The following is a 25,119-nucleotide window of genomic DNA, read 5'->3' as shown; positions in this document are numbered from 1 at the left end:
ATGCGAGTTCTGTCCGATTTTTACGCACCGGTGTCCTTTGAAAAGCCGGCAATTCAGCGCGGTGTACAGTAAAATCACACTGACAGGTTAGAATAGACTAGATATATACACATAGAATGTGCATATATACATATATATGTCAGTGAGACACCTATATATGTATATTTATATTTAATGCAGCGCAAGATAGCATTAAAGCCGCTAATTCAATTACCGGCTTTTCATTTCTCCTTCACAAACCCGACACGATATGAGACATGATTACATACAGTAAACCATCTCATATCCCCCTTTTTTTTGCATATTCCACACTACTAATGTTAGTAGTGTGTATGTGCAAAATTTCGGCACTGTAGCTATTAAATTTAAGGGTTAAATCGCGGAAGAAATTGGCGTGGGCTCCCGCGCAATTTTCTCCGCCAGAGTAGTAAAGCCAGTGACTGAGGGCAGATATTAATAGCCAGGAGAGGGTCCATGGTTATTGGCCCCCCCTGGCTACAAACATCTGCCCCCAGCCACCCCAGAAAAGGCACATCTGGAAGATGCGCCTATTCTGGCACTTGGCCACTCTCTTCCCACTCCCTGTAGCGGTGGGATATGGGGTAATGAAGGGTTAATGCCACCTTGCTATTGTAAGGTGGCATTAAGCCAGATTAATAATGGAGAGGCGTCAATTATGTCACCTATCCATTATTAATCCAATTGTTTGAAAGGGTTAAAAAACACACACACATTATTAAAAATTATCTTAATTAAATAAACACACAGGTTGTTTTAATATTTTATTGCTCGCTCAATCCATGTGAAGACCCTCTCTTGGAAAAAAAAATAAACCAACAATATACATACCTTCAGATGACCTGTCACGTCCCACGAGGTAATCCAACTGAAGGGGTTAAAATATTTTACAAGCAGGAGCCCTGCTAATGCAGCTGTGCTCCGTGCCTGTAAGCCCCGGCGAATGAAGGAAATGTAGGTCAATGACCTATAGTTACCTTCAGTCGCGGTGATGCGCCCCTGCTGGATGTCCTCATATGACCTGGAGCGTGGGAAAAAGTTCCCATGCTGCTGTTCATGAGGACATCCAGCAGGGGCGCATCACCGCGACTGAAGGTAACTATAGGTCATTGACCTACATTTCCTTCATTCGCCGGGGCTTACAGGCACGGAGCACAGCTGCATTAGCAGGGCTCCTGCTTGTAAAATATTTTAACCCCTTCAGTTGGATTACCTCGTGGGACGTGACAGGTCATCTGAAGGTATGTATATTGTGGGTTTATTTTTTTTCCAAGCGAGGGTCTTCACATGGATTGAGCGAGCAATAAAATATTAAAACAACCTGTGTGTTTATTTCATTAAAATACTTTTTAATAATGTGTGTGTGTTTTTTTTATCCTTTCATACAATTGGATTAATAATGGATAGGTGTCATAATTGACGCCTCTCCATTATTAATCTAGCTTAATGTCACCTTACAATAGCAAGGTGGCATTAACCCTTCATTACCCCATATCCCACCGCTACACGGGAGTGAGAAGAGAGTGGCCAAGTGCCAGAATAGGCGCATCTTCCAGATGTGCCTTTTCTGGGGTGGCTGGGGGCAGATGTTTGTAGCCAGGGGGGGCCAATAACCATGGACCCTCTCCTGGCTATTAATATCTGCCCTCAGTCACTGGCTTTACCACTCTGGCGGAGAAAATTGCGCGGGAACCCACGCCAATTTTTTCCGCGAATTAACCCTTAAATTTAATAGCTACAGCGCCGAAATTTTGCACATACACACGACTAACATTAGTAGTGTGGAATATGCAAAAAAAAGGGGATATGAGATGGTTTACTGTATGTAATCATGTCTGATATCATGTCGGGTTTGTGAAGGAGAAATGAAAAGCCGGCAATTGAATTAGCGGCTTTAATGCTATCTTGCGCTGCATTAAATATAAATATACATATATAGGTGTCTCACTGACATATATATATATATGTATATATACCTATTCTATGTGTATATATCTATTCTATTCTAACCTGTCAGTGTGATTTTACTGTACACAGCACTGATTTGCCGGCTTTTCAAAGGACACCGGTGCGTACAAATCGGACAGTAATACGGATGTCATACGGATGATGCGATTAAAAATCGCATTGCACTCGCATGACAATCGCATGACAATCGCATACGCTACATCCCTTTTTTCGGTCCAGATTACGGACCGATTTGTCTCTCGCCAGTGGAAATGAGCCCTTAAGAGGAGACTTTGTGCAGCAGGCCTTCATGGTAAAATAGCTGCTAGGAAACCACTGCTAAGGACAGGCAACAAGCAGAAGAGACTTGTTTGGGCTAAAGAACACAAGGAATGGACATTAGACCAGTGGAAATCTGTGCTTTGGTCTGATGAGTCCAAATTTGAGCTCTTTGGTTCCAACCAAAATGTCTTTGTGTGACACAGAAAAGGTGAACGGATGGACTCTACATGCCTGGTTCCCACCGTGAAGCATGGAGGAGGAGGTGTGATGGTGTGGGGGTGCTTTACTGGTGACACTGTTGGGGATTTATTCAAAATTGAAGGCATACTGAACCAGCATGGCTACCACAGCATCTTGCAGCGGGATGCTATTCCATCCGGTTTGCGTTTAGTTGGACCATCATTTACTTTTCAACAGGACAATGACCCCAAACACACCTCCAGGCTGTGTAAGGGCTATTTGACCAAGAAGGAGAGTGATGGGGGCTACGCCAGATGACCTGGCCTCCACAGTCACCAGACCTGAACCCAATCGAGATGGTTTGGGGTGAGCTGGACCGCAGAGTGAAGGCAAAAGGGCTAACAAGTGCTAAGCATCTCTGGGAACTCCTTCAAGATTGTTGGAAGACCATTCCCGGTGACTACCTCTTGAAGCTCATCAAGAGAATGCCAAGAGTGTGCAAAGCAGTCATCAAAGCAAAAGGTGGCTACTTTGAAGAACCTAGAATATAAGACATAATTTCAGTTGTTTCACACTTTTTTGTTAAGTATATAATTCCACATGTGTTAATTCATAGTTTTGATGCCTTCAGTGTGAATGTACAATATTCATAGTCATGAAAATACAGAAAAATCTTTAAATGAGAAGGTGTGTCCAAACTTGTGCTCTGTACTGTATGCTTAACCAAACCTGCAAACAATAGACTGATAACTCTGCCAAAACAGCACCACAACTGGCAATAAGTAGTATTACATCTCAGATCCACTTATGTAAATAAGACTCAGCACCAATAACCCACATATCAAGTGTGATATTGCTTTTGGAAGAAAGCAGCACTAAGAGAAGCTCCCTGTATACAGAGATACATGATAAGATCCTGTCTGCAGCCACCACTAGGGGGAGCTCCCTGTATACAGAGATACATGATAAGATCCTGTCTGCAGCCACCACTAGGGGGAGCTCCCTGTATACAGAGATACATGATAAGATCCTGTCTGCAGCCACCACTAGGGGGAGCTCACTGTATACAGAGATACATGATAAGATCCGGTCTGCAGCCACCACTAGGGGGAGCTCCCTGTATACAGAGATACATGATAAGATCCTGTCTGCAGCCACCACTAGGGGGAGCTCCCTGTATACAGAGATACATGATAAGATTCTGTCTGCAGTCACCACTAGGGGGAGCTCCCTGTACACAGAGATACATGATGAGATCCTGTCTGCAGCCACCACTAGGGGGAGCTCCCTGTATACAGAGATACATGATAAGATCCTGTCTGCGGCCACCACTAGGGGGAGCTCCCTGTATACAGAGATACATGATAAGATCCTGTCTGCAGTCACCACTAGGGGGAGCTCCCTGTATACAGAGATACATGATAAGATCCTGTCTGCAGCCACCACTAGGGGGAGCTCCCTGTATACAGAGATACATGATAAGATCCTGTCTGCAGCCACCACTAGGGGGAGCTCCCTGTATACAGAGATACATGATAAGATCCTGTCTGCAGCCACCACTAGGGGGAGCTCCCTGTATACAGAGATACATGATAAGATCCTGTCTGCAGTCACCACTAGGGGGAGCTCCCTGTATACAGAGATACATGATGAGATCCTGTCTGCAGCCACCACTAGGAGGAGCTCCCTGTATACAGAGATATATAATAAGATCCTGTCTGCAGCTACCACTAGGGGGAGCTCCCTGTATACAGAGATACATGATGAGATCCTGTCTGCAGTCACCACTAGGAGGAGCTCCCTGTATACAGAGATACATGATACGATTCTGTCTGCAGCCACCACTAGGGGGAGCTCCCTGTATACAGAGATACACGATAAGATCCTATCTGCAGTCACCACTAAGGGGAGCTCCCTGTATACAGAGATACATGATACGATTCTGTCTGCAGCCACCACTAAGGGGAGCTCCCTGTATACTGAGATACATGATACGATTCTGTCTGCAGCCACCACTAGGGGGCTGTATAAATCTGTATAGTGAGCTCCCCCTAGTGGTGGCTGTATAGATCTGTGTGCAGTGAGCTCCCCCTAGTGGTGGCTGTACAGATCTAGTATTTGCTGTGTACCTGCTGGAGGTCAGCCTGGAGTCCAAGCTTCCTGTTTTCATGGTTATAGTATCAGTGAAGAGAACGTCTTTTGCCGGTGAAGCCAAAGCATCGGAATGAGACAGGGAGGGATGCATCCGCTGCTGCTGGAGTCGTTTCAGTGTCGCGTAGCCGAAAGCGTCCCGAGAACTGGTGTAGGTGAAGTGATAATCCGCCAAAGTCTTAATGGCAGCCATAGAAGGAGCCTTCAGCGACTGCGCCCTACGAGGGAGCGTGTGTGAGGACCCCGGAGGGACCAAGGACACGGAGTTGGACTTGGAGAGGGGCAGGTGGTTGGGGTGCAGCATGGCGGGCAGGTTGGTCTTGACGGTCTTGGTGCTGATGACGGTGCTCAGGCTCCCGCAGTCCGTGTCCATGTTTGTAGTGTCGATCCCCACGGTCTCGCGGGACGGGCTGGAGCTCATGGAGCTGATGCCGCTGGTCGTGGTGTCCGTGTTGAAGCTGAGGCTGCGGCTCTTGAAGTGTGTGGTGGTGGAGCTGTCGCCGATCAGCCGCTCCCTGCTGGCGTGGTCCCGGTGGTTCTCGCTCCCTAAGCTTTTGGGGAGCTTGAGGTCGTTCTCGGTAATGCTGGGCGTGCTGCCGTTGTCTTCCGCGTGCTTGCTCACCGACGTGTCCAGGCGATTGGTGTTTATTCTGGGAACCTTGAAGACGGATCCCAAACTGTCCATAGAGGGGAACTCCGAGTCCGACCACGGCTCGGTCACCGTCCTGTTCCGCCTCAGATCACGCAGTTTACTGGTTTTGGGGTCGCTGCTACTACTGCTGCGGAACTTCTTACTTGGCAGGGTCAAGGAGTTTAGAAATCGGTTTTTCACGAACTTGCTTTGGGCCAGGAGGGTGAAGGGGCTGCGATCTTTGTCCTTTAAGGGTTTGTCGAAGAAGGTCTGCTCGTGGTCGTCGTACAGGAAGAAGGGGCCGGGGGAGGAATTGCCGCAGGGGTCGTCCTCTATGATGAACATGCCTGGAAGGAAGAGGTCACACAAAATAAAAACCAGGCATGCATTATATGGAGGACATGTCCCCCCCCCCCCCCGCCTTAAAGGGAGTGACCAGAACTATGAGCCACGGCTTTCCTCCAGGAACAGCACCGCACCAGTCTGCAGGCTCCGCTCCATTCACTTCAATGGACGTGCAACACAACTCAAGAACGGGTGGTGGCGCGGATTCTGGCAGTAAGCCGCCGTGTGTGTAATACTGAAAAACTACAACTTTTCCCAGGAAAAACAAGCCCCCATGTGGCTATGGAGAAAAACAACGTTATGGCTCTGGGCAGGAAAAGAAAATCTAGAGGCATCAAACAATGGCGGCTCTCACTGGGCAGCGCAGACTCGCTCTCGCTGTTGTGCCGGGAGCTGGTGGACTCAGAGTTCAGGCTCAGGGTGCTGGGGATGGAGCACAGCTCGTGGCAGAGCTGCTCCATCTCGTCAGGGACCACCGGCCACGGATGTCTTCTGCTGTGCCGCACCGTGTCCCAGCTGTGCTGCTTCAGGATGTCGCATCCTTGCTTGGTTTTGGAAAGTAATCCGAGGACGTAGGCGCAGGTTCTGGAGAAACACAAAGGGACGGATGTAACAGGAGGAGGTCAGAGAAGGAAGCAAGAAAAGGAGGCCAGGAAAGGAGGCCAAGGGAAAGAGGCCAGGGAAAGAGGCCAGGGAAAGAGGCCAGGGAAAGAGGCCAGGGAAAGAGGCCAGGGAAAGAGGCCAGGGAAAGAGGCCAGGGAAAGAGGCCAGGGAAAGAGGCCAGGGAAAGAGGCCAGGGAAAGAGGCCAGGGAAGGAGGTCAGGGAAAGAGGCCAGGGAAAAAAGGCCAAGGGAGGAGGCCAGGGAAGGAGGAGACCAGAGGAGAAGGCCAGGGAAAGAGGCCAGGGAAGGAGAAGGCCAGGGAAGGAGGCCAGGGAAAGAGGCCAGGGAAAGAGGCCAGGGAAAGAGGCCAGGGAAAGAGGCCAGGGAAAGAGGCCAGGGAAAGAGGCCAGGGAAAGAGGCCAGGGAAAAAAGGCCAAGGGAGGAGGCCAGGGAAGGAGGAGACCAGAGGAGAAGGCCAGGGAAAGAGGCCAGGGAAGGAGAAGGCCAGGGAAGGAGGCCAGGGAAAGAGGCCAGGGAAGGAGGCCAGGGAAGGAGGCCAGGGAAGGAGGCCAGGGAAGGAGGCGACCGGAGGAGAAGGCCAGAGAAGGAGGCCAGGGAAAGAGGCCAGGGAAAGAGGCCAGGGAAAGAGGCCAGGGAAAGAGGCCAGGGAAAGAGGCCAGGGAAAGAGGCCAGGGAAAGAGGCCAGGGAAAGAGGCCAGGGAAAGAGGCCAGGGAAAGAGGCTCTAGGTGTATGCAATGCTAGTGGCTACCACCGCCACTAAAGGGGCCAAGTGTGCACTGCTGCTGTCAGCCACTAGTAGGGGATAACTTCATATTGCTAGTACTTACAATGGCCACTAGAGGGGGCACACTGCATATTGTTGGTGCCTGCGCCAACCAGTAGAGGGAGCTGACTGTCTAGTTAGGATAGTACAGTGAGCTCCCCCTAGTGGCGGCTTTTGGAAGCCAGAATGTAATTAACCATAAATTGTGTCATGTGACTAACATTGAGCATTTTGCAGCAGTTTGATCACTTTACGGTCCCACTGACAGAGCAGTAATAACAACTTAATTTCTGGGCCTTGTCTTACCCTCGAATAGAGAGCACCTCGCAGTGCTGAGCCAGTGCAATGATATCCGGAATCACATTTTCTTCTTGAAGTAAGTTAAGACCCCAGTTAGAGGAACCAATGTTACCCTGCAAACAAACAAGCCATAAATCGACCCCATATTAAGAACGGAACTTCCGGTTTCCCTCCCCCTACATAAGGCGCTATTCGTACCAGGGACCACAGAGCCGCCTTCAGCTGTTTGATTCCTTCCCAGTTATCCAACGACGGAGATCGCACCGTGTAACTGAGATCCGGAACAACATTCTGCCAAGTAAAACATTTATAAAATTAAATTAATAAATAAAAAAAAATAAAATAAAAAAATAAAATCATTAAATAAAAGCTAATATTTAACAAAGTAAAAAAATTAAAAAAAGTATTATTAATAAAATAAAATGGCCCCAATACATAAAATAAGATCCAAATATGATATATATATACATTTAAAATAGATGTAATTAAAAATCACAGAAAATAAGGACAATAAATTAAATATTTAATAAAATAGCTTGACTTTTACCAAGTAATATTGTAAATATGGCGAAAATAAAAAAAATAAAATAAAATAAACTGACATAAAAAATAATGTATGTTAATAAAAAATATATCAAAACTAAAAATCATAGCAAAATAAAAAATGTTAAATTATAAATGAAAGAAACTAAAATAAAGGCCTAAACATAAAACACAATATCAAAATATACCAAATTAATATTATATAAATATAGCAATATAGCAAAAATATAAAAAAGAAAATTAAATTACAAAAAAAAAAAGAAAGTGAATATAACAAAAATATGTAGTCATCTAAAACCAAATAAAATAAAATCTAAAATAAAATACATATAAAACAAAAATAAAAAAATAGGATAAAAAAATTCATAAAATAAAAATCTTTAAAAAATCCATAATACTAGAACTATAAAAAATTAATTAAATTAAAAAAAAATTACAATAAAAATCTAAAATAAATACGAAAAATAAAATATCAAAAATAAACAAAAAAAATGTATAAGAAAAATTCAAAAAATTAATATGAAAACAACAAAAATAAGAAAAAAAAAAAAAAAGTAGAATAAAATCTATTGTTTCCGGGTGCTTTTTATGGCAACGATCACGTTTTCTCACCTGGACTTCCAGAAGCTGGCAGCCGGTTTTGTGATGCACCAGTTGCCCATAGAGGTGAACGGGCAAATAGACGTACGGACGCATCACTCTGTGAAGGAGACAAGCGCACGTGTGAGAGTGATCAGTGTGTGGATGCCCCTCGCAGTGTGATGTATTGGGGGGAAGCTGCCGTTACCGTTGGTTACTGCGGCGGACGTAGTTGTCGCCGTCCACGGGCTTGCGGTAGGTGGTCAGAGCCTCGTTCAGCTGCTCTTCAATCAGATCAACGTATTTTAAATTATACTCCTAAAAATGAAGATGAACAATAAGAACCGCAATCTTCCAAGAGGAGAAGTCCCCGCCTTGTTGGCTAAGCAGCATGACCGCGCACGCACCTTCTGCCACTTCTCCAGCTCCTTCGTTACGTAGCCCCTTTCATTCAGATAGGAAAACCCCTTTGGAATCGAGAGGAACCTGCAAGGTGAAGGACAGGTAAATAATAAAGGCGCGGACCCCCGTGGAGAAACGCTACGCAGGGGGTGAGCGCTCCTACCGCAGGAGGAGGAGCAGCCCCTTGTCTCCGAGGTGAGAGAGAGCCGGCTTCATCTGGATGAGAGCGTGGAGATTAGCCTGGAGGAAAAGAAGAGATGGTCAGAGACTGACGGACATTAATATCTCATCCACAGGTGACAATCAAGTATCCTTCATCTGTGACATCAATATCAAAGGGGTATTCCCATCGTCAAGATCCTATCCCAATATGTAGCAGGTGCAATCATAACAATAATAGCAAATTCCTCCAATTAGAAATGTAGTATAGTTCTTCTGATTACCTGTATCACTTACTCCATGTGCGGTAGCTCAGGTATCCATGGTTACGACCACCAACAACGAACTGCCACTGAGTGGTCGTATTCCTGGATATCCAAGGTACTGCAATGCCCTGTACATGGGGTAAGCAGCAGCATAGCGAATCAGAAGAACTATACTACATTTCTTAGTGAAACTATTTCCTAATAATATTATTACTACATCTACTACATATTGGGATAAAATCTTGGAGATGGGAATACGGCTTTATTTTCTTCCTTCCCTTCCTCCCACAGCCACAGTTTTTTTTGCTAACTTTTCCATCCTTACAGTCATACGATGGCTCGTTTTACTGCATGACCATTTGTAGTTTTGAACAACACTGATCATTTGTACGATCTAATGTCCCGAAAAAACCAAGAAAAAAAAAATCCAAACGGAATGAAATGATGAAAAAAATAAATAAAAAAAAAATAAAAATTAGAACATTATTGGTTTTGGAAAAGGGCGACAAGGAATTATTATTTTTTTTTTTCTAATACAAATTTCCGATTGTTTTTTATTTATTTTTTCAGCAGCTTACAAAACAAAACCATGCCAGTTTGATATTGCCATAATAGTAATGACCTGGAAAATGACATTACCGCACAATAAATGCCAAAAAATAAAAGGCAGAATTAAAAATAATGTTTTCAATGAGGTCTTGTTTGTTTGTTTTCAGCTAACTTTTATTATTAAATGTAATAAAATATTAATAAAAATATTTAACAAAATATCTCTCATTTATAACGTTTTGATACTTTTTCATTGCAATTTTTTGTGTGCAGTTGCCGAGACCAAAAAACAGCAATTCTGGTGTTTTGGGGTTTTTTTCCGTCTCTTTTTAGTGTTTACTGACCGGGTTAATTAATTTAATATTTTTATAGATCGGATGCAGCAATACCTATCATGTTTATTTATTTTTTTTATATATCTTTACTTTTAATCGGGGAAAAAATCGGGGTGATTCTAATTTTTATATACATTTTTTTGTTAGTCCCCTTAGGGAACTTGAACCTGCGATCGATCGATTGCTTATAGTATATGAAATCAGATGAAACTCCAACCAGCAGTGGACACACTATTAGACCTGGGGATGGTGAGTACAGCAACGTTTCCTGAAAAGGGACAATCCCTTTAATACTCTTAAAGGGCTCACCTTATCTTCACAAGCCTCATCCAGAACGTCCAGGGCTTCGGTGGAGATATTCTTGTTTTTGTCGTGCAGCTGCGTCACCAATAGTTCGATCCCCCAGTTGCTGAAGAACTCCACGTTGGCTCTTAGGAGAACCCTCAGGTGCTTTGTGGCGTAAAGACGACAACTCTGCAAAAAGGGGAAACAAAAAAAAAAAACAACAAAACAGTAAAAATTATTAATTAAAGCAGATTTCTGGGTATTTTGCTGCGGACTCCTGCAGAAAACGTGAACACTGAACAACTAGTGATCATTAGCAGCAGCAGCAGCATCTGCAGCACATCATCCACAGCAGCAGCACATCATCCACAGCAGCAGCGCATCATCCACAGCAGCAGCACATCATCCACAGCAGCAGCACATCATCCACAGCAGCAGCACATCATCCACAGCAGCAGCACATCATCCACAGCAGCAGCACATCATCCACAGCAGCAGCACATCATCCACAGCAGCAGCAAGGCTGGCGGCTCCGGGAACAGCGGCGCTCGGCACTTACGTCCGGAGAGGCAGTCAGGGTTTTGGAGAGAATGACCCTGGCGAGTCCGTCCCGGCTGTAATCCAAACTGGACACCGCCAACTTCAATAAGTGGTCTTGGTTCTTCAGCGAGCAAAGATTTAGGAGACTGGAAAATAAAATAAAAACAGGAGGATTTACACACAGGAACTGCCAAGAAATTAATTCAAACGCCAAGAACAAGTGTCAATCAGGAGGAGAAAGAGGGGCAGGAGGAGGAGGAGGGGGTGGAAGAGGGGCAGGAGGAGGGGGTGGTAGAGGGGCAGGAGGAGGAGGAGGGGGTGGAAGAGGGGCAGGAGAAGGAGGAAGGGGTGGAAGAGGGGCAGGAGGAGGAGGAGGGGGTGGAAGAGGGGGTGGAAGAGGGGCAGGAGGAGGGGGTGGAAGAGGGGCAGGAGAAGGAGGAGGGGGTGGAAGAGGGGCAGGAGGAGGAGGAGGGAGTGGAAGAGGGGCAGGAGGAGGAGGTGGGAGAGGGGCAGGAGAAGGAGGTGGAAGAGGGGCAGGAGGAGGAGGAGGAAGAGGGGCAGGAGAAGGAGGAGGGGGTGGAAGAGGGCAGGAGGAGGAGGAGGGGGTGGAAGAGGGGCAGGAGGAGGAGGTGGAAGAGGGGCAGGAGGAGGGGGTGGAAGAGGGGCAGGAGGAGGAGGAGGGGGTGGAAGAGGGGCAGGAGGAGGAGGAGGTGGGAGAGGGGCAGGAGGAGGAGGAGGTGGGAGAGGGGCAGGAGGAGGAGGAGGTGGGAGAGGGGCAGGAGAAGGAGGTGGAAGAGGGGCAGGAGGAGGAGGAGGGGGTGGAAGAGGGGCAGGAGAAGGAGGAGGGGGTGGAAGAGGGGCAGGAGGAGGAGGAGGGGGTGGAAGAGGGGCAGGAGAAGGAGGAGGAAGAGGGGCAGGAGGAGGAGGAGGAGGAGGGGATGGAAGAGGGGCAGGAGAAGGAGGAGGGGGTGGAAGAGGGGCAGGAGGAGAAGGGGGTGGAAGAGGGGCAGGAGGAGAAGGGGGTTTCCCCTTGGTTTTTGTTATATCTTTAAAAAAGTAAAGACGATAGCAAAGTTACCCCCCTAAAAAAAAACAAAAAAAAAAAGCATCTGAGCATCCCCATTGACCTGTATTGTAAAGGGAGTGTGAAAACAGCAGAACGGACGGGTCGATTCTTATAACTGATTGACGTTTTTAGGACGTTCAAGATGTTCTTAGAACCCTGAACATGTGCACAGCGACTTGTCTTTACATAAAGAAAATCATTCTTTTGAGCATTTTCTGAAAAACGAAATATGCCTAAAAAAAAAGACGTTCTGCATGTGGAGTAAAAATAAAAACAAAACTCGTTATGCGTAATGGTGGAAAATTAGGGTTGTGTAAGGAGCAGGTGCAGTGACTACATACAGAATAGGAAGTGGGCAGAGATGTATGATGAGGACGACGATCTGTACTGACGTCACGTACCACTGGAATACATTGCACTTCTCCAGCATCTTGACTCCGTGCGGGTGGCAGGAGAGGGTCCCGATGAAGAGGAGGTAGTACTGGCACAGGGTGGTCAGTAAGCCGTTGTTCTGCAGGCTGCGCTCTTGCTTCATTCCTGATATGGACACCATCCATGCCACAATATCTTTCACCAGATCCTCCAGGTAGCCCTGTCCATCCTATGATAAGGAAAAACAATGGCTTCATACAGTGGCCTCCGGCTCGGTCTCGCCTATCGGCATAAGTCGCAGTCGACTCACGTCCTCCGACTCCAGCAGGAACTCTGTGAACTGGCATCCGACCACCGTCAGCTGCTTGGCTTTACTGTAGTCCAGTTCCAGGTTGGCATAGAGCGAACTGCTGGGCTTGTAAAAGAACAGGAGCCGACGCACAAACCTGGAGAAAGAAGAGAATCAGCAAATGATGGGAACAGGAGACGACGTGACGACACCGGACACCCGGCACGGGCACCGCACACCCGGTACAGACACCGCAGACCCACACCCGGCAAGGACGCCGCAGACCCACACCCGGCAAGGACACCGCAGACCCACACCAGGCACGGATGCCGCACACCCACACCCGGCAGACACCGCACACCCACACCCGGCACGGACACCGCAGACCCACACCCGGCACGGACACCGCAGACCCACACCCGGCACGGACACCGCAGACCCACACCCGGCACGGACACCGCAGACCCACACCCGGCACGGACACCGCAGACCCACACCTGGCACGGACACCGCAGACCCACACCCGGCACGGACACCGCAGACCCACACCCGGCACGGACACCGCAGATCCACACCCGGCACGGACACCACAGACCCACACCAGGCACGGACGCCGCACACCCACACCCGGCAGACACCGCACACCCACACCCAGCACAGACACCGCAGACCCACACCCGGCACGGACACCGCAGACCCACACCCGGCACGGACACCGCAGACCCACACTCGGCACGGACACCACAGACCCACACCCGGCACGGACACCGCAGATCCACACCCGGCACGGACACCGCAGATCCACACCCGGCACGGACACCGCAGATCCACACCCGGCACGGACACCACAGACCCACACCAGGCACGGACGACGAACACCCACGCCCGGCACGGACGCCGTTCTACCTGTGCAGCTGCTCGTCTTTACAGTTTCTCATATTCACATTTGGCCACTGGAAAATAAAAAAGATCAGTAAATCCACAGTCACACAACCAATATTTGGGGAAAGGAAGCCAAAAATTACAGCGATCTGTCACGTGTGTTATCTAAAAGTTGCAGAGGGAAAAGGAGGATGGACGAGCGCAAGGATGTAGTGTCCGATTACTAAGATCTGTACTGTAAAGGCCCCGTCTCACATAGCGAGATCGCTAGCGAGATCGCTGCTGAGTCACAAGTTTTGTGACGCAACAGCGACCTCCATAGCGATCTCGCTATGTGTGACACGTACCAGCGACCAGGCCCCTGCTGCGAGATCGCTGGTCGTGTCGGAATGGCCTGGACCTTTTTTTGGTCGTTGAGGTCCCGCTGACATCGCTGAATCGGTGTGTGTGACACCGATCCAGCGATGTCTTCACTGGTAACCAGGGTAAACATCGGGTTACTAAGCGCAGGGCCGCGCTTAGTAACCCGATGTTTACCCTGGTTACCAGCGTAAATGTAAAAAAAACCAAACAGTACATACTCACCATCTGTTGCCCGTCAGGTCCCTTGGCGTCTGCTTCCTGCTCTGACTGAGCCGCCGTAAAGTGAGAGCACAGCAGTGACGTCACCGCTGCGCTCTGCTCTCACTGTACGGCGGCTCAGTCAGAGCGGGAAGCAGACGCCAAGGGACCTGACGGGCAACAGATGGTGAGTATGTAGTGTTTGTTTTTTTTTACATTTACGCTGGTAACCAGGGTAAACATCGGGTTACTAAGCGCGGCCCTGCGCTTAGTAACCCGATGTTTACCCTGGTTACCCGGGTGCTGCAGGGGGACTTCGGCATCGTTGAAGACAGTTTCAACGATGCCGAAGTCGTTCCCCTGATCGTTGGTCGCTGGAGAGAGCTGTCTGTGTGACAGCTCCCCAGCGACCACACAGCGACGCTGCAGCGATCAGCATCGTTGTCTGTATCGCTGCAGCGTCGCTGTGTGAGACGGGGCCTTAAGAAGCTGATTATCTGGTGCCTACACTATGTTCCACATTATTATGCAAATTGGATTTAAGTGTGATAAAGATTTAATTATTTTGTTTTTCAAATAAACTTTCTGACAGGCAAGTTAATCGGATTAAGAGAGCAGCTGCTAAAAAGCCATTACAATGCAGCAAACAGATATTTGAAGCTGCTGGTGCCTCTGGAGTCCCTCGAATCTCAAGATGTAGGATCCTTCAAAGGCTTGCTGTGGTGCATAAACCTACTATTCGGCCACCCTTAAACAGTGCTCACAAGCAGAAACGGTTGCAGTGGGCCCAGACATACATGAAGACTAATTTTCAAACAGTCTTGTTTACTGATGAGTGTCGAGCAACCCTGGAGGGTCCAGATGGATGGAGTAGTGGATGGTTGGTGGATGGCCACCATGTCCCAACAAGGCTGCGACGTCAGCAAGGAGGTGGAGGAGTCATGTTTTGGGCTGGAATCATGGAGAAACAGCTGGTAGGGCCCTTTAAGGTTCCTGAAGGTGTGAAAATGACCTCTGCAAAGTATATAGAGTTTCTGACTGACAACTTTCTTTCATGGTCTAAAAAGCAGAAACGTGCCTTCAGGAGCAAAATCATCTTCATGCGGACGATGCCCCATCTCATGCTGCAAAGAAAACCTCTGAGTCATTGGCTGCTATGGGCATAAAAGGAGATAAACTCATGGTGTGGCCACCATCTTCCCCTGACCTCAACCCTATAGAGAACCTTTAGAGGATCATCAAACAAAAGATCTATGAGGGTGGGAGGCAGTTCACATCCATACAGCAGCTCTGGGAGGCTATTCCAACTTCATGCAAAGAAATACAAGCAGAAACTCTCTAAAAACTCACAAGTTCAATGGATGCAAGAACTGTGAAGGTGACATCAAAGAAGGGTCCTATGGTAACATGTAACTTGGCCTGTTAGGATGTTTTGGCGTTAAATAGCTTTTTTGTTCAGTGAATGTGACCTCCTAATGCTGCAAATTCCACAAATGAGCATTTTCAGTTCCTTAAAACAGATCAAATGTTTAGAAATTCTACTTTGCATAATAATTTGGAACAGTGCAGTGTGAGCTTTTATTCAGTTTGGAGATTATACTGTTATCATTGGGAGGTTTCTCCAATAAAATTCGATGTATAATCTAACGGGTGATGACTTTTATTAGACTGACTGTCATTTGCCCCGACCTTTTAGGAAAATCCGAGAAAAATGTCATTTGCATAATAATTTGGAACATGGTGTAAAGTATGTGCAAAACGTCTGAGTCCTGCTTCCTCCACCCACTGATAGAGAGCATGTGAGTCCTGCATCCTCCACTCACTCAAAAAAGCCTGCGAGTCCTGCTCCCTCCACCCAGTCATAGAGAAAAGCCCGAGTCCTGCTTCCTCTGCCCACTCAGAGAAAGCCTGTGAGTCCTGCTTCCCCCTCCAACTCCAGAAAGCCTGTGAGTCCTGATTCCGTCCCCCATTCAGAGAGAGCCTGTGAGTCCTGCTTTCTCCACCCACTCATAGAAAAAGCCTGCGAGTCCTGCTCCCCTTTAGAAAAAGCTTGAATCTTGCTTCCGCCGCCCACTCAGAGAAAGCCTGAGTCCTGCTTCCTCCTTCCAAACATACTTAAAGCCTGTGAGTCCTGCTTCCATCGATCACTCAGAGAAAGCAGGTGGGTCCCGTTTCCTCCACCCACTCAGAGAAAGCCTGTGAGTCCTGCTTCCCTGTTCACATTTGTTCTATATGTGTGTCCATCACTCCTTATCCATAGGGGATCAGATGTCAGGAGTGTTAGCATAAGGGACCAGACACAGTCCCTTTAACTGTGAAACTAAAGGCAAAGTCTGTGTGTGGCTGAGCTGTGTAAATACACGTTTCATCGTTGCATTAATGGATGTATACGGCTATACGAGTCCTATGAGAACACAAACTTTATGGTGGGGACATAGTGACTGGCTCAGGGCCCTGGTATCTAGCCCCTACTGGGCATGATATACGTGTAGTGACGGCGGGAGGTGAATGAACCTTGAGTATGGTCCCGATCAGGTTCCAGTTCCACTCCAGGTTCTCCTTATGATTAAGGACCTGGGAATCTCGCAGATTCATCACCAAAGCGTCTTCTAAATCCTACACAGAAACACAAATAATATGTACATTACAGGCGGCCCTATGGTCCCGGAAAGCAGCAGCCCCCCAGCCCCTGTTATAGCAGCTTATGCCCTGTCCCTACAAATGCAGAAGATAAAGAGATGTGGAGCCGAGGATACGTCGGCCCCGGGAACGTCGCTGACCCGATTCTAGGTGACTTGTGAACTCGCCTTGAGGATGAAGATGTCCTTCTGCACTCGCATGTGCTGATCCCGCTTCTGGTGTGAAGCCATGGCCTTCTGCACGGTGTGATCCAGGTACAGGCTGAACGGTTTCGGGCCTCGTTTCTTCATTTCATGGAATCTCTTCAGACAGTTGAGCGCTGCGCTGGCGCGCCTGGCGGTGTAGAAGAAGCGTCCGGTTAGTGATGGGGGAAGTTCCCGTAGTTTTGCAGACTTTGCCTGCGGGGTAACTCGTCACCCGTCGTGTGAGAACAGAGGAATACTCACAGCCTTTTCTCCTTGGAAATGTCGAACGATGCAGCCATGTTCACCAGGGTCGGTAAGCAGTGCAAGTGGTGGCTGTGGGAGTGGGGGAGTATTGTGTTTGCCTATGAAATATCAAAAAAAGACAAAACGATAATGACCAACACCTTGTGCCAGATTTCACCTGGCTATTGAAATATATGGCGAGAAAGGGAAAGAAGAGCAGAGTAAGGTAGACCAATAAAAGGTGTCAAGTGTTTTTGCATCTCTCCGCAGAGATGGATTCACAGCTACACTTCACAGTACTGCTGCATAATATCTTCCATGCACGCATCTTTGTAGTGTTTCTTCTCACTCTAGAGCTGGATTTGCAGCTACAATGCATAGCACTTCTGTATAATGCCCATTGTTACTGCTTTCTACTAAGTGTTTAGCTCAATTTAGAGCTGGATTCACAGCTACACTGCTTAGTAGCCATGCATAATATCTCCCAGCAGGATGTAGAAGTCTTTACATATTCTTTATGAATCCATGTTTGGCATTAATTTAAAAAAAAAAACAACTGCAGCCATAACTATGTCTGCTTCCAGCCTGAGGAGTACAAGGGTCAGGGATCCTAAGCCATCTGATGAACCAGTCCTTACATTACACAGAACTTACTCCATGTTCCTGCAATGATATATTCTTCATACAAATCTGACTTATTTGTGGACTTGAATTCACAGACCTATAAAATATTATGTTGTGTGATGTGCAGTCTGATCTATAAGCTATGCGGAAAGATACATATAATTGTCGCCAATATTCAATTTAAAACTTATATAATCCCTTATTCTGAATTTAGGAGTCCAGTGGGTGGAGCAGCATTGATTGACAACATGCCAGTATGGATTTGCACACCAACATAGTAAAGGTTAGCAAAAAAGAGGACCGGGACCCTGCTATGGTGGCGCCGAAGCGGAGAACAGAGATAAATGGTGGCGGTGTTGATTTCTTGTATTTATTTTTGTATCTCTTCAGAGCTGAATTCACAGCTACACTGCTGGGTACCGCTTCAAGCACGTGGCTTTTTAGTCTTACTTTTCACCCTAGAGCTGAATTTATACTGAATGACTTCCATAATCTATACATCACTCGGCTCAGCTCCTCCTGCTCTATAAATTGTTGCCCTCAGATTAAACCGACTGCTCAATATGTCAGGTCCTCTAAGCCATGCAGAACACGCTACTGTGTGTTTGCTGCTGCAGAAGGGACCGCTTACCATGTGCAAGAGTTCACCAAGAATGATTGTTGCCCTGACGGAGACGTCGTCATCGCTGCTGGTGATCACTTCTATTAAGCCCTAGGTAAAAGCACAAGGCAATGTGATCTGCTGCATCGCACGGCACACACGCCTGCCACGTTCCGGTACGGCACTTACTTCCAGTAGACCGTTACTAATGAAAGCGGACAGTACGAGCGCCAGATAGTTGTCGACCAGGTCCGCTCTGCAAAACAAACCTGTGGATCAGTATGGGGCGTCGAGCTCTTTCAAACCCTATCTACCCCGAGAACGGGGTTCTAAAATGTTCCATTAGAATTGATCAGTGGCTGAGCCTGGACGTCGCGCCTGAGCCTGGACGTCGCGCCTGAGCCTGGACGCCGCGCCTGAGCCTGGACGCCGCGCCTGAGCCTGGACGCCGCGCCTGAGCCTGGACGCCGCGCCTGAGCCTGGACGCCGCGCCTGAGCCTGGACGCCGCGCCTGTATTCAATAGAGTACAGCACTTTGCTATCGCCGGTAGTCCCGAAGATGATGAGCGCACAACCTATCAATTTGAGACCAACCCATCAAGTAACTATAAGGCTGACGCTCCGCACGACGCTTACCTGGAACGCGCTCGGTGTGGAAGAATTGTCTTCGCTTCTGCTGCTACAAATCCGTCTGAAAGTCTCCAAGACTCCTGAAAGCGGCTCGGGTCTTAAAGATAAAAATAAACATTTCGCTATTAAGCCTGTGTCCAAAAAACGACAACTATTAATAAAGAAAAAGACATGGACGACATCGCCAGCCGCAAAGGACCCCTAACAGCCCTGAAAACGTATATGTGACTGACGTGTGACCACTGACAATCTCTTTACAGCGCTGCAAAATACGCTGGAAAATAAATATAAATTTGGTCAATGTCACTTTAAATGGAAATCTATACAGAAATGCAGAAACTATCGGCTCTGAAAAGCAGCGGGAACGCGGTACAGGGACGTTTAGTGTTTCACATAGTTTGTAAAAACGGTTTTTATTCATGTGCAAGGAAAAAACAGATAGTCTTCAAAAAAAAAAAAAATCCTATCGTTTTGTGTATGCAGCTCATATGCAAACCTGTGTATCTCCATTGCTACACAGACTACGAACAACCCCCTAAGTATTTTGATGCTGCAGACCTGTTGTTACTCACCTGTCCCCTGGCATCGAGCAGTACGGGCTGCTCAAATCTCTTCTCCTTTGCTTCGAGTTGCAGAGGCAGCCTGACATGCGCCATGTCATCAACACGAGTCATTCAACCAAGTACCGCCCAACACGTCCCCTTATTACTGCGGCCGGAGCTCTCCCAAGCCCTAACACCTCTGCCGGTGCTCTCCTAAGCCCTGTCCCCTTGGCCGGCACTCTCCCAAGACCCGCCACCTTGGTTGGAGCTCCCTCAAGCCCCGCCACCTTTGCCGGCGCTCTCCCAAGCTCTGTCCCCTCAACTGGCACTCTCCCAAACCCGACACCTCTGCCGCAGCTCTCCCAAGCTCCACCACCTCGGCCGGAGCTCTTCCAAGCCTCACCACCTCGGCCGGAGTTCTTCCAAGCCCCACCACCTTGGCCAGAGCTCTTCCAAGCCCCACCACCTTGGCCGGAGCGCTTCCAAGCCCCACCACCTTGGCCGGAGCGCTCTCAAGCCCCACCACCTCGGCCAGAGCTCTAACAAGCCCCACCACCACGGCGCTCTCCCAAGCACTGCCACCTTAGCCAGCACTCTCCCAAACACCACTAGCCCGGTCACCACTGTCCCAAGCCTTGCTACCCTGGCAGGCGCTCTGCCAAGCCCCACCATCCAGTAGGCGCGCTCCCCATAATGCACCACCTTGGCCGACCATGTCCCAAGCCCCGCCACGAAGTTCAGCGCTTTTTCAAGCTCCGTCACCCCGGCCAGCGCTCTCCCAAGCCCCCCTAGCCCGGCCACCATTGTCCCAAGCCCTGCTACCCAGGGCGGTGCTCTCCCAAGCCCCCCTAGCCCGGCCACCATTGTCCCAAGCCCTGCTACCCAGGGTGGTGCTCTCCCAAGCACCGCTAACTTGGTCATCACTGTCCCAAGCTGTGCCACCTCAGCCGGCCACGTGCCAAGCCCTGCTTCACTGGCCTAGCTCTGCTACAAGACCTCTACTAGCTCAGATATGTTAATTTGGCATTGTTCCCACAACCAGTTACTTCATCCATGCCACCTCTCATACCCAAAGTTTTGAGAATCCACCTCTCTATGTTAAAGTGCCATATACATGAGAGCAAAGTAGTCTGAACTGTCCATCCTTCTTGCATGGCAAAGTTCTGACCCTTCCCCCGATGGCAAATGTGGTCAGAGAGAAAGATCGGACATGTTGAATTTTTATGCCTGATCCTCTGTTCCCATAGGAGAAGGGTGAACACAAGCATCCATGTGTATCGGAAGGTCGTGGTGTAATCGCTGTCAGGTGGACAGGCATCGGACCTGCCGGCTACCGTGGTTATGTTGCCACCTTCCTCGTCTCAGCCAATAACAGAAGGTGGGCTTTGTGTTCTGTAGTCATAGAATCACACAGGAGCTGCGTACAAAAAACGGCCCACAGGCATTATGGGTGACAATTCTCCACTTACCGACACTCAGCAGAGCTTCTGTAAAGTCCTTGGTCACCACCGGAAGAGGGAAGCGAAAAATTTCATACAGTACCTCGAGAAGACCTCGCTGGGCAAAACAATGGGAGAGAGAAAAGACAAGTCAATGGCCACGTGCCAAGGGGGCGAGACAGAGCCGGCGAAAATGAATGAGGCCATTCAGTGCCGAGGAAACCAACATGTAATTATCTGTATTTCCACAACATTCGTCAAGGGAACAAAGATAAAAGCCATGTAAAAAAATAAGTGTAACTTAAAAGAAAAAAAAGTATAAAAAAAGAAATCACTAAAAATCATAAAACTTTGTATCACGCTCCACAGCACAAAGTTTGGTGTCGCCGTGATCGTACCGACCAGCTCTGTGGGAATAGTCATGAATGGCTGATCGGTTGGGGTCTCCACACACGGACCTCCTCAGATCAACACGACTTCTAAAACTTTGCTTTTTTTATGTGAAGGGGACACGAAGATAATTCATAAGAAGAAGTAAACTCCAAAGTTAAGGAATTTAGCAATTATACCCATTGCTTTAGAGGAGCATTTATATCTCCAGGGTCCTATCCCCAATATGTAGTAGGTGTGATAATAATAATATTAGCAAATACCTACAATTGAAAATATAGTATAGTTCTTCTGATTCGCGATGTCGCTTACCATGTGCAGGGCATTGCAGTAGCTTAGGTATCCACGGTTACGACTACTAGCAACTGTCACTATATGACTGGTTGTAACCATGGAAACCTAATGCCCTGCACATAGTAAGCGACATAGCGAATCAGAAGAACTACACTACATTTCTAATTGGAGGTATTTGCTAATCTTATTATTATTACATGGATGGGAATACCCCTTTAGGTCTTGAACCTTTACTCAGACTAACAAAGTAGATATATTTTGGGCATATCGTAGTGCACAATAAACGTAAAAAAAAAAAAAATTTTAAATAAAATCATGTTACTTTTCTTTAGCGTCTGTTTACATTGGTTCCATTTAAGTATTCGGCTGCCACTTACCCGTATTTCCATGTTTGGTATACAAAGGACCCCTATCAGGGACTGGATGCCGGAGTTCCCAGGCTTACACAGGCTAATGATACCTACAGAGGAATACAACAGGTCACATTGTGGCAGGAGTCGTCGTCTCTCTAGTGCCCCCTATAGGTGGCTATACTGTGATCTATATCAACTCGTGACAAGTCTGGTACACTACCCAACCTCATTCATAGTCTATAGTGTCCTCCCCTACTGCGCCCCAACCCCCGAGATATTAGGCAGACCCTCATCTCATCGGTCAGAGTGGAAATACAAAGAGCGTCCTTCTCTCAGGAGGACCCGGCCTGTCCTGTAATATACACACACACACAACCCATTGATATGAATGGTGTAATTCTTCATTTCCCCTCTGGGGCCGCTGTAGATAAACTGAACACTTGCTAGATTTCCTTCCAGATCAAAGCTGATGGCTGGAAGTCTCAATCACTGTGACACCTTAGGATTCGGTCATTATCGTGGGTTGTTTAAATGAAGCGATAGAGAAAAACAAAAAAATTGAGTGAAAGAGCGATTCAAGCTAGAAAACAAAAAAAACCCACAGAAACATATATGAGGGCGCTAGAAGTCTGCAAAAAGAAAAAGAAAAAAAAAAAAAGTCCACACAGTGCATTGTCTTGGGACAGAAGTGCTGAGCTTTCCGGCAGCAGACTGGCATTGTTCTCTCAGGTTCTCAGTAATGAAAAGTCTCCGTTCTTTGCTGGGGAACGGCTGCGGAGCTTCAGCTGTCTCATCCTGACTGGTGGGGAGTCAGAATAAGTTCCTGTCTTTCATTATCACTCATCTTTTTATTTCCGCTGCGACGTTTGCATCTGTTTTCCCACATTACAGTAATGGAGGAGCCGAGAGCTCGACCACAATCCGCTCGACCACAACCCGCTCTGCTGCAGCTTCACAGCTCGGAATGTACAGTGTTCTGAATGTGTATATATATATGTTTGTATATCTATGAAACAGACAGCCAGTGACGCAGTAGAGCCGCAGGATTGTGCACGTCCTAATGACCGCCACTAACCTGCCCATGATCGGAACGCAGCGACAATCCCGAGTTTGCTCGCCTGGAATCTGGCTTCCCGGTCTTCCCTGCAAGGAGAAAGCAAGCGAAAGGTTAAGCCTGCCCTGCAACAAAATGCCAGCGTGTCATGCTCCTCGTGGTGGAGCCATGGAAGTCAATGATGTGCCTTCTCGCTGCACGCTCAGCTCAATGGGGACTTACTCCAAGCCCTGGAATCCTCTGACTATTGTATATGGAAAACGTAAACATTTGAAAAAATATTTTGGCACCAAATGTCTACGTTTTAGCAGCAGTACAAAAGAGAGTGTTATTAGGGTGCATCAGCGTGCGCCAAGAAGTTCTCTCTCTCGGCAATAAGGGCTCACAAGTCGCCCCACTTCGCTCTTGGATTGCGGTGTAGAGGGATTCCAGGTGCACGGATCTGATAATACATAGACAGAAATTCATCCATCTTGAGACTTTATGAAAGTCTCAGGAAGGTGCATTGTAGATGGAGTGGATGAAAGTGTGAGGAGATGTGGGACAGATACAATTCTGCCTTCTAGGAAATGTAGTCTAGAGGCATAAATGAGAGAAAACAGGATGTAAACAATAAGCCTGGCAGTTGGGGGAAAATGGACGGACCAGAGAACAGCGACCCCCCACATCAGAAGGTCGCAGAGGTGTAACCACTTACTTTAGCTGCCCTTCAGCAGTGTCTGGATTATGCCTGTAGTGAAAATCCGTGTACGGCGCCAAAATTTGCTATAAAACAAGAAAAGAGATGCAGGTATAAGACAGCGACAGAGATCATTACATCAAACAAAACAAACAAGAGCAACACGGCCCCTCTTCAATGGTTAAATCGCCAACTTCTCAGCCGGGCACGGCTCCCTTTAAGAGCGCTCTCCGACACTATGCATTTATGAAGGTTACAACAATCCTTTGGTTTCCGGCACCGCAGCATCGTCCTATTTATTTATCCTCGTTCCCAGCTCAGACTTAATGGGTTGTGTACCTCCAATTCAACGTCGGCCCGCACAAACTGCCGTGTCTTTGGATGATTGAGGAGGTGCAGGATCGTGGTGATTAGAGCTTCGTTTATTCGACTAAGCTGGCAGTCAATCACATTTTTGAGGATAGTACTGAGACCGCCTCGGAGCGCCACCACTTCTGGGTTTTGAAGAGCTGCAACGATGGCAAGAAAAGAGAAGAAGAAAAAAAAAGCACAAAATAAGCAAAACCACAAAGAAAGATACTAGAAGACAGAATGTTACACATTGTGTCTGCAGTCACCACTAGGGGGAGCTCCCTGTATACAGAGATACATGATAAGATCCTGTCTGCAGCCACCACTAGGGGGAGCTCCCTGTATACAGAGATACATGATAAGATTCTGTCTGCAGCCACCACTAGGGGGAGCTCCCTGTATACCGAGATACATGATAAGATCCTGTCTGCAGTCACCACTAGGGGGAGCTCCCTGTATACAGAGATACATGATAAGATCCTGTCTGCAGTCACCACTAGGGGGAGCTCCCTGTATACAGAGATACATGATAAGATCCTGTCTGCAGCCACCACTAGGGGGAGCTCCCTGTATACAGAGATACATGATAAGATCCTGTCTGCAGTCACCACTAGGGGGAGCTCCCTGTATACAGAGATACATGATAAGATCCTGTCTGCAGTCACCACTAGGGGGAGCTCTCTGTATACAGAGATACATAAGATCCTGTCTGTAGCCACCACTAGGGGGAGCTCCCTGTATACAGAGATACATGATAAGATCCTGTCTGCAGCCACCACTAGGGGGAGCTTCCTGTATACAGAGATACATGATAAGATCCTGTCTGCAGTCACCACTAGGGGGAGCTCTCTGTATACAGAGATACATAAGATCCTGTCTGCAGCCACCACTAGGGGGAGCTCCCTGTATACAGAGATACATGATAAGATCCTGTCTGCAGTCACCACTAGGGGGAGCTCCCTGTATACAGAGATACATAAGATCCTGTCTGTAGCCACCACTAGGGGGAGCTCCCTGTATACAGA

General features: G+C 47.8%; 1 protein-coding gene across 1 annotated transcript in view; it reads right to left on the bottom strand.

Annotated features, from left to right (window-relative positions):
- The window catches only part of RICTOR (RPTOR independent companion of MTOR complex 2), a 79,559-nt gene that overhangs the window by 13,496 nt on the left and 40,944 nt on the right, over window positions 1-25,119 (bottom strand). Inside the window, exons 8-31 of the mRNA XM_077281499.1 lie at window positions 24,083-24,252; window positions 23,762-23,829; window positions 23,086-23,153; window positions 22,035-22,117; window positions 21,004-21,091; window positions 18,999-19,089; window positions 18,552-18,618; window positions 18,393-18,473; window positions 17,156-17,256; window positions 16,877-17,042; window positions 16,584-16,685; window positions 13,533-13,579; window positions 12,648-12,783; window positions 12,367-12,566; window positions 10,919-11,045; window positions 10,384-10,548; window positions 8,929-9,005; window positions 8,771-8,849; window positions 8,572-8,681; window positions 8,397-8,484; window positions 7,440-7,532; window positions 7,248-7,354; window positions 5,910-6,139; window positions 4,557-5,556 (exon numbers count right to left, since the gene is read on the bottom strand). Of these exons, the coding sequence (XP_077137614.1) occupies window positions 4,557-5,556; window positions 5,910-6,139; window positions 7,248-7,354; window positions 7,440-7,532; window positions 8,397-8,484; window positions 8,572-8,681; window positions 8,771-8,849; window positions 8,929-9,005; window positions 10,384-10,548; window positions 10,919-11,045; window positions 12,367-12,566; window positions 12,648-12,783; window positions 13,533-13,579; window positions 16,584-16,685; window positions 16,877-17,042; window positions 17,156-17,256; window positions 18,393-18,473; window positions 18,552-18,618; window positions 18,999-19,089; window positions 21,004-21,091; window positions 22,035-22,117; window positions 23,086-23,153; window positions 23,762-23,829; window positions 24,083-24,252 (3,544 nt within the window). The remainder of the gene's footprint in view (window positions 1-4,556; window positions 5,557-5,909; window positions 6,140-7,247; window positions 7,355-7,439; window positions 7,533-8,396; window positions 8,485-8,571; window positions 8,682-8,770; window positions 8,850-8,928; window positions 9,006-10,383; window positions 10,549-10,918; window positions 11,046-12,366; window positions 12,567-12,647; window positions 12,784-13,532; window positions 13,580-16,583; window positions 16,686-16,876; window positions 17,043-17,155; window positions 17,257-18,392; window positions 18,474-18,551; window positions 18,619-18,998; window positions 19,090-21,003; window positions 21,092-22,034; window positions 22,118-23,085; window positions 23,154-23,761; window positions 23,830-24,082; window positions 24,253-25,119) is intronic.

This window comes from Ranitomeya variabilis, chromosome 1 (assembly GCF_051348905.1).
Source record: "Ranitomeya variabilis isolate aRanVar5 chromosome 1, aRanVar5.hap1, whole genome shotgun sequence".
NCBI classification, from domain to species: domain Eukaryota; kingdom Metazoa; phylum Chordata; class Amphibia; order Anura; family Dendrobatidae; genus Ranitomeya; species Ranitomeya variabilis.
This window is presented reverse-complemented; position numbering and strand designations above follow the sequence as displayed.